The sequence below is a fragment of the Crocuta crocuta genome, unplaced genomic scaffold, assembly GCF_008692635.1.
Source record: "Crocuta crocuta isolate KB4526 unplaced genomic scaffold, BGI_CrCroc_1.0 scaffold479, whole genome shotgun sequence".
Taxonomy (NCBI): Eukaryota; Metazoa; Chordata; class Mammalia; order Carnivora; family Hyaenidae; genus Crocuta; species Crocuta crocuta.
The window spans coordinates 1,298,269-1,312,571 of NW_027531875.1; the positions used below are offsets into that span (position 1 = coordinate 1,298,269).

Consider the following 14,303-nt stretch of genomic DNA (forward strand, 5'->3'; position numbering starts at 1 on the left):
ATTCTCTCTTTTCTTCATCTTTCCCTCCTTCCCTCCTTTCTTCCCACCTTCCCTTCCTCCCTCTCTCCCTACATCTCCCTACATGTATTTCTTACCACCACCCAACCCTGGCGAGGAGCATCTTTGGCATTTTTTTCTCTAATTTTCCACTCCATGAAATTTTAAGACCATAGATATACTCTATATCTACTTATGTATTGCATGTGTGTATTTGTTTAATGAATAAAAGGACTAATAGTTTTTTCTCTAAGAACCAATTTCATCCCCTTGGGGCACTATTAAACCCATTGAGAAGGTAGGTATTAAAGTGATACTCCAGATCACTCTTAGTTTTTAAAAACTTATTTACTAGAATATTGGGAATCATAAACTAAACCTTAGGTTTAGAACTTTTGGCTTTAATCATATCACAGAATGTCTAGGAACTTTATCATTATTACCAATGACTGTCAAAATGCTGTCAAATGCGTGCAAAGTTTGAACATTTGATATTTACCCCCAAAGTCAGAAAGCTGTCCATAATATTTTTGTTAACAAATAAAAGATCTTCAAGTTCATCCAGTGATATCATTCAACATATCATTCTCATTTTATGAAATAAGACTATTTAATAATTTTAGTGTATATATTTAGGAAGTTCACTACTTCACCTTTACACATTCATGATTTTAAAGACATAATTTGAACACTACATCAATAAAGAGATTTTTAAAGACCACCTAATTTCCAAGGGGTACAAGAGACACCTGCTTTAGACTAGACTACTGCACTCTGTGGAGACGATGAGGATGTACAGTTCTTGAAGCCCCTGTTCTGTTGGCAGCTAGGCAGCTCGGGGATTCCCACCTCCAATAGTAATGATGAAAATCAGAACTTGGTCCCTCTGTGACCAGTGGTTTGCACCAGAGGGAAGATAGAGACACCATCTCTGGCCATCAAATCAGGATTTCTACTTGCAAAGCTAATTGTTGTATTTAATAACTTTAACTGATGGAGAAAGGAGTGATTTATTTACTTGAAGAATGTCTGGTATGTTCTTAAAAAGTCACTTACCTTTTCTCTGGGTCATGTAGCTTAACTCCCATTCTTTTATATTAGTGGTGCAAAAAACCTTAAAATGATGCATAAAACTTTTAACTTTGTTGGATGTATTGCACTACTATTTTATATCTGACAATTCAGACATTTGGCCTACTTGTATTGAGTTATGTTGAATGACTATTTTTTGAGGCTCAACTGTGTCAAAACAATGTGCACTTGGTTTGAGGGATGTGAAATATTCTAGCAGGACAAGCAAAGTACCAGCAAAAACTAACACAGGTGGTATACTCAAAAGAGACTCTTCAACAGTACACAGACATCCATATCAAGGCTTTATCAGTTGAGTTAGTTGTACACAAGCTTTTGTAAATAAGTTGAAAGTGACTTCAAAACCAGAAATCATCTCCTCCACTGCTCCTAGTACTTGCCCTTTCTCTGCCTTTTAACCGAAGCATCTCCATGATACTCCGGGCATAGACATCTCTCAAGTTCACACTGATATATGAGTCAGTGGCTATATTCTTGGTAAGCTTCTTCAGAGCTTCGCGCTGTCTAACAGCTGCTTCCTTGAGCTTTAAGGTGAAATAGCAAGCAGAGAAGCGGTCGTTAATAATAGCAATAGGCAAGGCCAAGACAAGGATTCCTGATAATATGCACATGAAGGCCACAATTTTGCCTGTGGTGGTGTCTGGTCTAATGTCCCCGTATCCCACGGTAGTCATGGATGTTGTGGCCCACCACCATGCACAAGGGACACTTGTGAAGGTTGTGTCAGGAATACTCTGCTCTGCAAAATATTCCACAGTTGAAAATATAGAAATTCCCACAGACAGAAAGAGGAGCAGTAGGCCGACTTCTTCATAACACTGGGTGATTGTCATCCCGAGTGAGCGTAATCCTGTAAGAGAACAACTGCCGTCAGTCACTGGCACCTCTTCCCTCCCGCACTCCCCCACTTCCCTCCCTCCCCACTCCTTTCTGGCTATCCACCCACAAACGTGCATTTCACATCTAATATGCCTGAAGCACCGGGCAGTGGTTCTAGGGATACAGAGACAATAAACTAAATTATTTTTCTTCAAGGAACGCATAGTCTAGTTGGTGGGGCCAGATTGAAAAAGATAGAAAGAAATAATTACTAAACACTATTTATACAAAAAAAAAGTGACAGATGAGACTAAGAAGCAGGCAATGGATGTGTGATGGGAATTATATGTTAGTTCATAAAATGAGAGGCCTTTGCTGCATGGCAACTGGAGGGCTCACTTGGCCAGACCTGCATTTCAATGCCTCGCTTTGGCACACTTATCTATTGCTGGTTTTATGCTGTCTCTTTACATTTGATGTGTCTGCTTTACTCACCCTCCTAATGAAGTTGAACATAATCAGGGTATTGTTATCTGAAAGCCAGAAACAGTAAAGGATGTCTACCATGAAGGTGAAGTGAGTGAGGCATCAGTGACCAAGCTGATGTGAGAATATTGTATGCATTCAGGGGACACTCTTAACGGTCTACCAGGAGGTATTCCTGAACTCCCATGGCATGCACTGGAATGTGCACCCTTACTACCAAAGCCAGGGAAAACATTTCCCTTGAGTACATAGAATTTGTGCTTTCCTCTAAGGAGACAGACTTGAATACAGATTATTCCTTTTACTGTAAAATGGTATGGGGGACTGAAGCTACTAGAAAATTCATTCACTGTGAGGCATTGGTGCATTCCCTATTGCTACTCTGAAGAGATCGAACCCCTGGGAGACACACCCAAGAGAGTCCAATCCTGTCTCTAGAAAGGCTCAGCCCCTAGGGAGAGTCAGATGAGCCCATAAAGGGACTACGATTTGAATAAGGTATCTCTCCTGATACTAGAGTTCCTGAACACTGCTAAAAGTGCATCCACGTTTTGAAGCCGCATCAGTCTAAAACCACAACGATACTGTCTCTGAAGGTCAAAGTAATACCTCCTAGAATTATTTTAATTTTATTCACTAGAGACTAATTGAAATGCATTAAAATACCATTTGTGCTCTCATTATTTTTAAATATTTTTCTTAAAACTTTGAGATATTCTTAATTTATTTACCAGCTATTTTTAAAGATTAAGGAATATTAATTTTGATGTTTAACTTCAAAAGAAGATTTTTTTAAGAATATCTTTAGAATACCTTTTGGAAAATTGGCCTTGATGTGTCTGCATTGAATTATATTTCAGAAATAAACTGGAAGCATTTGAGAAAACCACAGTGAGGAGACTGTTTTCATTTCAAGATGAAATGTTCTAAATAATTTTGTAAAGAAACACAAAGTTGTCTGAATTTCTGCATGTTACATCTATTAACTCAGATAATCCTCAAAACCAATAGAAGATTGATGTAATTATTAGGCCATTTTACAGATGAGAAGATTGAGGCACAGAGAAGTAGCATAAATAATACAAAGCTACTGAGCCAGGATTTAAACTTAGGCTCTCTGGTCCTCCTAACTGTTATTCTATAATACCTCTCAACTTAAACTTATAATTTAATACATGGGGAAATATGTCATTTATGTCTACATTTTGCTAAATGTAATGCTCAAGACAAAACTGTCAAATATTTATGTAAGCATTCATATCCTTTCAATAAGTTAAGTCTCTATTAATACCTTGTACTGCTTTGGAACTGAAAAAAACCTTTGAAGACATGACATTGTGGAAATTACTATTATTTTCTTTTTCTTTTCTTTTAGGAGCAAATGTAGTCTTTACTGGGTGTTTTTAAATTGAATCCTGTGAAGAGTTTATAAATACTAGAAGAAAGCATCCTATTATGTGTGTCAGAAAACAAAGAGTGGTACTTCTAAAAGTTGTTGGAAACCCCATTATCAAATCGCTGGTATGTGAGACTAGCTAGGAAAATACACTACCAAAATTATGTTAGGATAAGTCCTAATTACCTCAGAGATGTGGGGGGAAAACATATTTGAGGTTAACTTCTCCCTATATTAAGAGGGAGAAATGAACTTCCTTGAGGTGACCCACCAGGCACATATATCTGGGGGAGTAAGGTGGTAATAGCTAAATTGTTTGTTTTCACGTGTACTATATTAATACATGTCGTATTAACATGGCATCCTATGCTAGTGTTACTTAATGTATGGTCCATCAAAATCACTTGTGAGCTCCTCAATCCAACCCCGAATACTAAAATCTGACTCTTCATGTATTGGAGATCAGAATTTGCCTTTTAACAAGCTTTTCGAGGGATTCTTATTTTCATTAAAATCTAATATATCTATATATATACTCCAGAACATCCAATAGCCACAGAACCAGCCACTGAGAACGGTCACCCTCAGGAACACAAGGGTCATCTCTAATGGATTTGTGTGACTTCGCCTGACATTGTCTATTACTTTGATGCACAATTGTGTGCTGTGTGGGGAATTTTCTAGGGGGAATGTTCATAAGATTTTAAAGGCTTCATATGATACAAGCTAAGGAATTCCTGTTACCATCTCTTTTATGCATCCAGTTTAGGGACAAGGAAATTCTTAGATACTAGATAAAACATTTAATTAGTATCTTCTTCTTTCTTCCAAAGCAAATGTTTCCATTGCTTCGTCAAAAATTATGGGGTGACCACCGGTGCCTGGTCATCTCCCTTTCTGCATGGCCAGAGAAAGCCCTGCAAGACTGACTTTTTTGCCAAGGAATGTGTGTGGTAAGCCCTTCCTTGGATATGGAAGAGGAACTGGCTTATGTCCCTATGTATCATGAATAATTTCTGCGTATCTTTTTTATGTGCTATTTATACATAGTTTATCTAGAACTTTCTTGAGGCAGAGTGTCTTCAATTTTTGTACATCTCCTGAGCACCTGGTTGAAATAAACTGAGGTTAACAAGTGGTCAAATTGTTTCTTATATGTCGTAGGGAGAGAAGAGTGTGAGCAGCATCTTCTTTATACTTGTGATAACAACTTCCCAACACCATTTTGGTTGGGTAACGTATGGGAGTTGGTAGTTTTGAGTGTCAATTCAGAGTCACTTCCCTTGGACTATAGTCACGCACTAATGTCTACAGACAATGGCAAATCAAAAAGCATCACTGAAATCTGAATACCTGTGGAATGTCTGCCCAGCTTTAGCATGCGTAGAGCCCTGAGCAGCCTCAAAACCTGCACAATGCGCCCCACATTTTCCAGCTCCTGTGTCGTCTGGCTCCCACTCAGGCTCTCTACCAGAAGAGTGATGTAGAAGGGCAGGATGGCAAGGAGGTCTATGATGTTTGGCACCTTTCGCAGGAAGCGGCACCTGTCCCGCACGCACAGGAAGCGCAGGACAAACTCGCCGGTGAACCAGCTAATACACACATACTCCAGGACTTCCAGCAGCTGCAGGTCCAGCCAGCTTAATTCAGCTGACATCAGGGCCATGTTGACGATAGACACCACCACAAAGATGATGGAGATGACCCCAAAGATTCGAGCAGCTGTGGAAGATCCAGGTTTCTCCAGGATGTTCCAGAGCTTCTGGCGGACAGTGGGGCAAGGTCCTTGTGAGAAGTCCTGTTCACTCTCGTGTTGACTCTCCTGGTCTTCGGTGTCCTTCTTAAAGTCTAACGTTTCACTCAGCTCCTTCCTTCTGAAGTATCTTTTAGAGAAAACAACTTGGTGATTAGTCTAGCTTTTTAAACGTACAGAAGTAAAAGAGAAAAAAAAAAGATTAAACTTAGCAGTGAAGTCATGCTTTTTTATTTCAGTAAAATGCAGAAAATGTCCATTCATATTTTACCCAGGCTGTCTCCTGCCCATAGTACCCCAAATTTCTCATTTAAGATTATGATTTTTAAAATGATACTTCCTTGGTGTAAGTTCATACAAAAGGATTTATACATGGTAAATCTACTTTAATGCATTTTATCACCCATTTTTCTTGTAACAAGAACATAGTTTGTCCTATGGAACTTTGTGTGTGTGTGTGTGTGATGGAAGGGTATTCATGAAGAAATGGCACTAATAGCAAGATAACAGGAAAGTCATCATCAAAGTCCCACAAACATTCACAGTTAAGGAACCAACTATCTTCTGTATTTAAAGCAGTTCTCCACCCAAGTTTAAAGTTAAGGATTCTCAGTGATAAACGATAATCCTACTGAAATCTACATCACGATACATGCGTCTTCTGGATCATAGCTTTTCTGACTCATTTATTCAATCATCAAGTATTTATTGCAGGCCTGACCTTCTTTGCCTCAAAAACGAATTGGCACGCACTCATCCAAAAAAGAAGGAGGTTCAAAAAGTTCCAATCGAAAGCTGGCTGTGACACTTTCCGGACCCCACCGCCACCCCACCTTTCAGAAAGCTCAGAAGCGGCCTCAGGTATTCTTAGGCCTGCGTTCCTCGAGAAGGAGAGCGACGCCTCACATCCGATCTCTGCCGCCCTCTGTCCATCGCGCCCGCCTCCCCGCCCGGCCTCCGCGCGCCTCCCGGGTACCTGTCCCTGCAGCAGGAGTCGATGCTGAGCTCGTCGATGCCCCAGTACTGGATCTCCTGAAGGAAGGAGAGCGCGCACAGCTGCTCCATGACGTGCAGGCGGCCCGTGCGGTAGTAGTGCAAGACGTAGCGGAATGCCTGCGAGCTGCGGTCGAAGAAGTACTCGTTGTCCACGGGGTTGGCATCGTCGCAGAGCTCCAGGGGACTGGGGACGGCGGCCAGGGCCCCGCGGCGGCGGCACGAGGCCACCACCACGGCCAGCTTGCCCAGGCGCGTGTGCGGGAAGCAGGACAGTGCCTGCTGCGAGAGCACGAAGCGGCTGCCGCCCACGTTGACCGTGAAGCAGTCCCCAAGCGCCAGGGGCTCCCCTTCGCCCTCGCTGCAGAAGACGCTGGACTCGAGCGAGGTCAGGGAGCAGCTGTCCAGCGGCGAGTCCGGCGGCGCCCGCCCTAGGCAAGGCAGCTCCATCCCCGCCGCCGCTGCCTGACGGCGCCACGAAGTTGGGGGCGCGCCGGAAGCCTCGGTCGGGCGAGGGTGGTGGCACGGCCCCTGGCGGCGGCCGGGATTTCCCTGGCTCCGGAGGGGGTGCCTCCCACCCGCGCGCCCCTGCGCTCGTTCCCCCTCCGGCCGCTAGGGCGCGCCCAGGCCGCGGGGAGAGGAAGGGGTCGCGCCCGGGCAAGGGCTCAGAAGCGGTCCCGGCCGGGGACAGCCCCAGGGCACCCCTTCCCGGACGTGCGCCCTCAGCCCCCAGCTAAATTTGTGAGAGAGGTTCCTAGCCCGGGGGGTGTACGTGTTGAACGCCTCGCTACTGAGGGGGTGGAGCGGGCGGGCAGGGGCTGGTCTGGAGTGGAGGAGGAGAACAGGAAGACTTGGGGGAACCAGCGCAAGCAAGGGGGGTGGCCGGGCTCCCTCCAGCCCGGGAGACCGCGAGGAAAGTTCAGAAAGCCCAGGAAATGGTAACCGGGTCTCAGTCCTTTCCACCTTGAGGATATATATTCCTCCGTCTCCGTTTCCTGCGGCGGCTTCACAGGCCTCCCCGGGAGTGGTCGCTGGGGGGATGAGCGCGTGGGGGAGGGTGCGCCCGGCGAGGGGCCCGCATCATCTGCTCGCGGTCATTCTCATTCTAGTCTGATTGTCCCTCGCGCTCCATTTTCTTCTCCCTCCGTCTGGTTTTGACCTCCTGGTTAAGAAATAAGGATCGTTGACGATGACTTTTAACTGAGGTCCCAGTGAGTCGCTAAGAACTAGGGTCACCATTGCCCCATAATAGAGACACTCTGTGCCCTTGGCTTAGCCATTTCTGCCCGTAGAAGTTTCCCGGAGAGCAGGCGTTCTGGGCGCGCTCCCCGGCGCACAGCCCAGCTCTCATTTTAGAAGGGAAGACAGAAAGACAAGGAATAGAACAGGCGTGGGCTGGGGCAGGAGTTTAAATAGTAACGACGACTCGGTGAAGGGAGAAGCCGAGCGCCTGGCCCAGGTGAGACCAGGGGTGTACCCGCTGGGCCCCTTGGAGCGGAGCCCCAGCCCACCTGTTGGACACGGGGAGGGGGTGGGGAGGGGGACCGGGTGACTCACCTTCCGCTCCCGGCTCATCTGCGCAGCGCTCGGAGCCCGCGGCTGGTGAGGGAGCCTTCTGAGCTTCTCCCGGTGCACACGTGAGGTCTGCCTTGACGGGTCCAGGAGGAAAACTGTGTTCGAGGCTGAGCTCTGCTCTGGCGCTTGCAGCCTAGCCTCGCCTCATCTCCCCCGCCTCCGGCTCTGGCCCCTCGGCCGCCCCCGCCGGCGCTAGCGAGCCACTCGCGGTTTCCAGCACCAGCTGTGGGGAAAGCAGGGAGCCGAGGGAGGTGAGACCGGAGGAGGAAGTGAAGCACTCCGTGACTCTGAATATCATATTCATCCTGAAGACACCTCAGAGATTGCCGTTTGGATTCCCGTCTCCCTGATCTGTGTGCTCACAAATGCTCCAGAACAAAATTTTCCATGCCTGCTAAACTCAGGGTTAGGGCACTTACAGTCACTGCTTTGCGTCGCATGGTTCAAGGTTTTCTCATGATTTCCAGCAAGCATTGAGGATCCTGCATTTTTCAAAACTCTTTGCAAGAGAGTGTGAACCACCTTTTTCTCCTTGTAATTAGTTTTAGAAAGTATATATAAAGAGATGAGCTGGCAGCTTCTTCAGTGGGGAGAACTTTTTCATAAATGGACTTGGGGGCACCTGGGTGGCTCAGTCAGTTAAACATCTGACTGATTTCAGCTCAGGTCATGATCTCGACGTTTCTGGGTTCGAGCCCCACCTCTAGCTCTGTGCTGGTGGCAGGGAGCCTACTTGGGATTCTGTCTCTCCTCTCTGCCCCTTACCTGCCTGTTCTCTCTCTCTCTCTCTTAAAATAAATAAATAAACTTAAAAAAAATAAATGACTTGAAATGTGGTTGTTTGGTTCTGGCTTTACCAAATGGCCGAAGGGCATCCAGCTGTCATTTACTTCCTGGGCTTCAGTGCCTTCCTCAGAAAAATTTCACGTTTCAATAAAAACACTCAATATATATTAGGGGCTTTATGTCAGGAAATTTTGTAGGCTCTTTACTCATTAAGTACCTTATTTAACCATAATAACAATACTATGAGGTAGCAGCACACTCATTTTACAGAAGAAGGAAACTGAGGCAAAACAGAAATTAAGTGATTTACTTAGGGTCACGCATCCAAACTCAAACCCAGGACTAGTTATCAGAGGCTGCCTTCACAAACACAATGCTTGGGGCATCTCCTTTCTGTGTGATTTTCAAATAAAAGTGTCATCATTTTTATTTACTTTTTTACTCATTTTTGCAAATTTCTAATGTTACATGATGTATTTTTCCTGATATTTCAACAAATGTTTACTGAGCAGCCACTATGCACCGGGTGCTTCAGAGAGATCATGAAGAAAACAGACAAGATCCTTTTTCTTCTGGAATTAAAGTTTTTCCTGTGAGAATAAGCAGTAACTTTAGTGAAACTTAAAAAAAAAATACAGTATTTATAGGTTATGGTGCTTTGACAGCTATTTATTTGGTTAACTTTTGTCTCTATAACGAACTCTTCCATTCAGAAAATATGGAGGAGTTAAAATTGGTAAATACTTCATCAATATGTTTAAGTACTGTGTCAATTTATCTAAGGTAGCAGAACTTCTCTTACGTAGGAAGGAGAACTCCCTCAGCATCTCTATTACAGATTATTTGGGCATTGAAAAAATTCCACACTTCTCTTAAGCTTCATTCATACCTTAGTGTAAATAACTTTCATCAGATGATTAGCTTTAGGGCGTACCCTAGCTTTACAGACCATGGTGGGGAAGGAGGAAAGCTTTCAGAGGAGAAAGACAAATAACTGTAGATGACAAGGGAGGTCTTGGACAGGTAATGGAGGCTAACAAACTGTTACTGAGGCTTGCAGGTCTCCTGCACTGCCACCAGAACCTTGGACTTCGGTTGTAGTTAGTGGTATCCTGCAGAAGGAATTAGAACAATAGCCACCTTTTAAGTGTAAGGCCCAGGCTAAGTATCTGAATTCTCAGCAATGGTCCCAGGAAGTAAGTACTGTCTTCCTTAGTTACACATCTCAGCTCAGAGATTCGCATGCGCCAAGGAGCTCTCCCAGTTATATAGTCAATATGTGTATAGAGGGACCAGAACTGGGGTCTTTCTTACGCCAGATTTCATCTCAAATGCCAAGATGAGATGCTAACATGTTCAACTGGGCTTAATTTGTGATGAATACAATTTCCCCTAAATAAAATAATCATAACTAGAGATGATTAGTTAACTGATAGCACACAAATACAAATGACCCATTTTAGAATACAGAGTTTTCTTGGATAATAAAAATTTCTGCCCTCTCCCCTCTTCTATTCCCTTTAATCTATTGTCTCTCCTCCTCCATTGGTCCCCAGGCTTGAGTCTGAGAGCCCAGAGGAAAGGCAATGATAAATGATTGCAGAAATAAGTCCATTCAAAGTGTGTCCTTCCTCGTCTCTGACCTTGACCTGAGGTGTACCCTAAAATATGTCAAGAAGTGAAAGGAGAATTGCTGATAAGTACTTGGGGGTGGTGAGGTCTTGCTTTCAATTTCCTTCCTACAAAGCCTGGGAGGAATGTGACTGTCACGTAGGAGGCAGCTCAGTACTGAGATGTGAAAACTCAACATTGTAATGACTTTGGGTATATTTTCCCTAGTCATCAGATGTTATATTCAGGTGATTTTCCATTAACAGTCTTGTTAGGAAATGCTCTACTGGTGTTTGGCTCTATCTATCAAGTCTTCCAAATATTGATTTGAATATTAAATCTCAAGTACAGCTAACTGCTTTTAATTCTTCCAGTTTTTGTGAATATTTCTGAATTTATTAATGAACAACATGCATTCTTTACAGTTCTGTTTTTTATTTTATTTTTAATGTTTATTTTTGAGAGGTAGAGTGAACATGAGTGGGGGAGGGGCAGAAAGAGAGAGAGAGAGAAAGAGAGAGAGACAGAATCTGAAGCAGGCTCTAGGCTCTGAGCTGTCAGCACAGTGCCCAACTCAGGGCTCAAACTCAGGAACATTAAGATCATGACCTAAGTTGAAGTCGGACACTCAACAGACTGAGCCACCCAGGCGCTCCAACAGTCATGTCTTTAAATTGGATTAAAAGAAAAAAAATAGAATTTAAATAAAAACTCGAAATACTAAAAAAAACAGCATACTTTAAATGTCTGATTATTGACAAAAATAGGAGCCCCTGGCTGGCTTGTTTAGAAAAACATGTGACTCTTGAGACTGGGATTATGAATTCAAGCCGCATGTTAGGGGTATAGATTACAAAAAAAAAAAAAACTTTCAAAAACAGAATTGATTTTTGATAACAATTAAGAAAATAAAAGTTGAAAGTCCATAGCACATTAAGAATTCCTATTATTAAAACTCTGGAATGTTTCATTTAAGGTTTTGAAAAAATAATGAGAATGTATTTATATTAATATTATATTTGATTTCTGTAATCTACTTAAATAATGTATTAGGATGTTCTGTGAAATCATGAAGTCACATCTTTTATAAGAATGCATGAAAATGATTATACATATATGATCATAAGTCACTGAAAAATATTTTTAGAAAAATGGACATTCAGTATTAACTTATATCAAAAATACTACAGCTTTATATTTATTTTAAATAATTAAATAGATAGGGGAGATATAGCAAGTAAATACTTTTGATACAGAGTTTTATAGAATTCAACTTGAGTAAACTCCACCTTCATTTTCAACTGCTTTAGTGTAGGCTCATACCTTTACACTAAAATCCCTTTAATTTTTATCATTCATTAACAGTGCAGACCATATTTCACGTGAGCTGTGCATACCTATCTTTGACTCAGTACTTAATTCTTCTAGGGACTGACAACCAGATAAGCTAATGGTAATGATGTTTAAAAATGCCTTTGTATATGGACAAAATGACATTGCCCTCTTCATTGTACTGGGATATGTTTAAAGGTAAAGGAAAATCTGACGAATTCTATCTCTTCATCTTCCATGAGTCTTCTAGGTGCTTGGAATAAATCCTCCCAACTGTATAACAGCCCACTCTAATGCAGAATTTAGCTTAATGTGGGCTTGTTCTGGATTCCTTCCAAAGGGAGGCAATTATCTTTGGAAGTACCCAAGAACTCATTTTTATAGCCTAGTCTGCTGCAGAGATCACTGAATGGGTTGATGATGGTGATGATGAGGATAACAATATGGTAATAATGGCTGCTACATTTACTTATTCAATTTCTGCTCTTTTATTAGCTGTGTGACATAAAGAGTTTCTTAATCTCTCTGTATCTCCTTTTCCTCATATAGGGGATCACAAGAGTACTTACCTTATGTTACTGTTTAAAATTAAATGAGATAATCCATGTAATTGTTTAGTGCAATGTTATTATTTCTGCTGCCACTATTATTATTATGTTTCAGAAATGTTTTTCTGGTCCCCCTTACTGTGACCGTATCACATAAGATGTTACTTATTATTATGTTAAACACTTACCTCATTTCATTTATAATTCTTATAACCCAACAATGAGAGTAATATTATCATTTTATTTTTGCATATAGAAACCCAGGATAACAGATTTTTCAAGTGTCATACTGATAGTAGAAACAGACTTGAACAGCTTTGTTGGACTCAAAGGCTTTGAAGGGCATTAGCATGAAAATAATGCAGTGATGAGAGATTACTGTTAGAAATGTTCTTCTCTTTAAAACCAATTTTATACAGAAAATTACTACTCTACACTTAAAATAATTGAGATGACTATATATTTTATAGGCCATAACCAACAACACATTGCATATGATTTTCATTTAAAAAAATTGGTTCTTTCTTCTAACCATTGTAAAGAAGGTAGTTGATTGGATTGGCCACTAAATGATTTTCACTAGGCCACTGTGGTCTGCAAAAGACATAGTGGAATTTTTCCTGAGTTACTAAGAAACTGTGTAGAACCTGGCACTTATTGTTCACTGGATTAACTCCTATAATTACACTGGAATTAAATTTTTATAAACAAGATTTAGAAGCAGTGAAGCAAACTCAGGGTAAGTGCTTTGCTCATCCTGTCCTGTAAGCTGTTAAGTGGACCCTATATTAAATTTGAAAATTCCAATTAAATCCTTTTTACCCAGCTCTATCAAATTCCCTTATGTTGACAGAGATTGAGTCATACAGAACCATTAAAAATGCTTTTATGCTTTTTTAAATATATGTGATTTATTAATATTAGAAGTAAAATTGCATTTAGACCTACCCTTATTCTATTCAGTGCTCTCTTCCATTACTAAGGAACTCAGTAAACTTGAATTCCATTCTGTAATTGGAAAAGAGGTAATCTTTACATTTCATATGTGTTATAAGGTTTTTTAATGTTACATTTCCTTGATTTTCCTAGAATCAACTCAAAATCGCAAAGTTTTTTGGGGTACCTGGGTGGTTCAGTTGGTTGAGCATTGGGTTCTTGGTTTTGGCTCAGGTCATGATCTCATGGTTTGTGAGTTCAAGCCCCATATTGGGCTCCACACTGATAGTGCACAGCCTGTTGGGATTTTCTCTCTCCCTCTCTCTCTGATCCTTCTCCACTCTCTTTCTCTGTCTTTCTCCAAAAAATACATAAATAGACTTAAAAAAAGAAACTAAAAGTTTTTTAATCAGTAAATATTTATAGAAATATATTTTGCAAGTAACAGTGGTGGTTATAAAGACAGGATATGTATCTATATATGTATCATATACATAATTTATACCGTATATGTAAATAGACACATAATATACACACACATAAAACACTAACAGTATAGTAAAGTTTACACTGATTACTGTGTCAGTGGATCATAGTTTTATTACTCCATGCTAGAAAAGTAGTGAAAGATCAGAAGCAATATAAGGAAAATAGTAGAGATAAGTAAGGAGAAAGGCAATTTTTCTTTACAAAATGGTTCTTAGTTACATAGTGTAGTTCCTTTAAATAGCATCCTCCTGTGTTTTAAACATGGTCTAATTAAAGAAAAAAATGAAGTAACTTTTTAGGACACATACGCTGAACTCTGCCAAAGTAGTTTTGTGAACTGCATTGTAAACCTGATAGAATATCTATTATTCTCATTTCAGTCGGAGCACATAGAACATTCATTTAAATATTTTATATGCTAAATCACTGCACATAAATGGGGAAAATCTAATTCTGTTTGAGTTCAAAATTACTGCTTTTGACACTTAAG

General features: G+C 41.3%; 1 protein-coding gene across 1 annotated transcript; it reads right to left on the reverse strand.

Annotated features, from left to right (window-relative positions):
• Positions 1-326: 326 nt before the first annotated feature.
• KCNV1 (potassium voltage-gated channel modifier subfamily V member 1) lies at positions 327-7,038 on the reverse strand. Its single transcript, XM_077772945.1, has 3 exons — positions 6,520-7,038; positions 5,144-5,673; positions 327-1,939 (listed from the first exon to the last, which is right to left on the reverse strand). The coding sequence occupies exons 1-3, from the start codon at positions 6,984-6,986 to the stop codon at positions 1,428-1,430; spliced, it is 1,509 nt and encodes a 502-aa protein (XP_077629071.1). The 5' UTR covers positions 6,987-7,038; the 3' UTR covers positions 327-1,427.
• Between the last annotated feature and the right edge of the window lie 7,265 nt (positions 7,039-14,303).

What these genes read in the sequence shown, in the direction of transcription:
- KCNV1 (XM_077772945.1), bottom strand. Translation starts at nt 6,986, where the DNA reads ATGGAGCTGCCTTGCCTAGGGCGGGCGCCGCCGGACTCGCCGCTGGAC. An exon ending in GACTCCTGCTGCAGGGACAG is followed by an intron (nt 5,674 to 6,519) that starts GTACCCGGGAGG and finishes TTTCTCTAAAAG; the next exon opens with ATACTTCAGAAGGAAGGAGC. An exon ending in GCTGGGCAGACATTCCACAG is followed by an intron (nt 1,940 to 5,143) that starts GTATTCAGATTT and finishes GTTCTCTTACAG; the next exon opens with GATTACGCTCACTCGGGATG.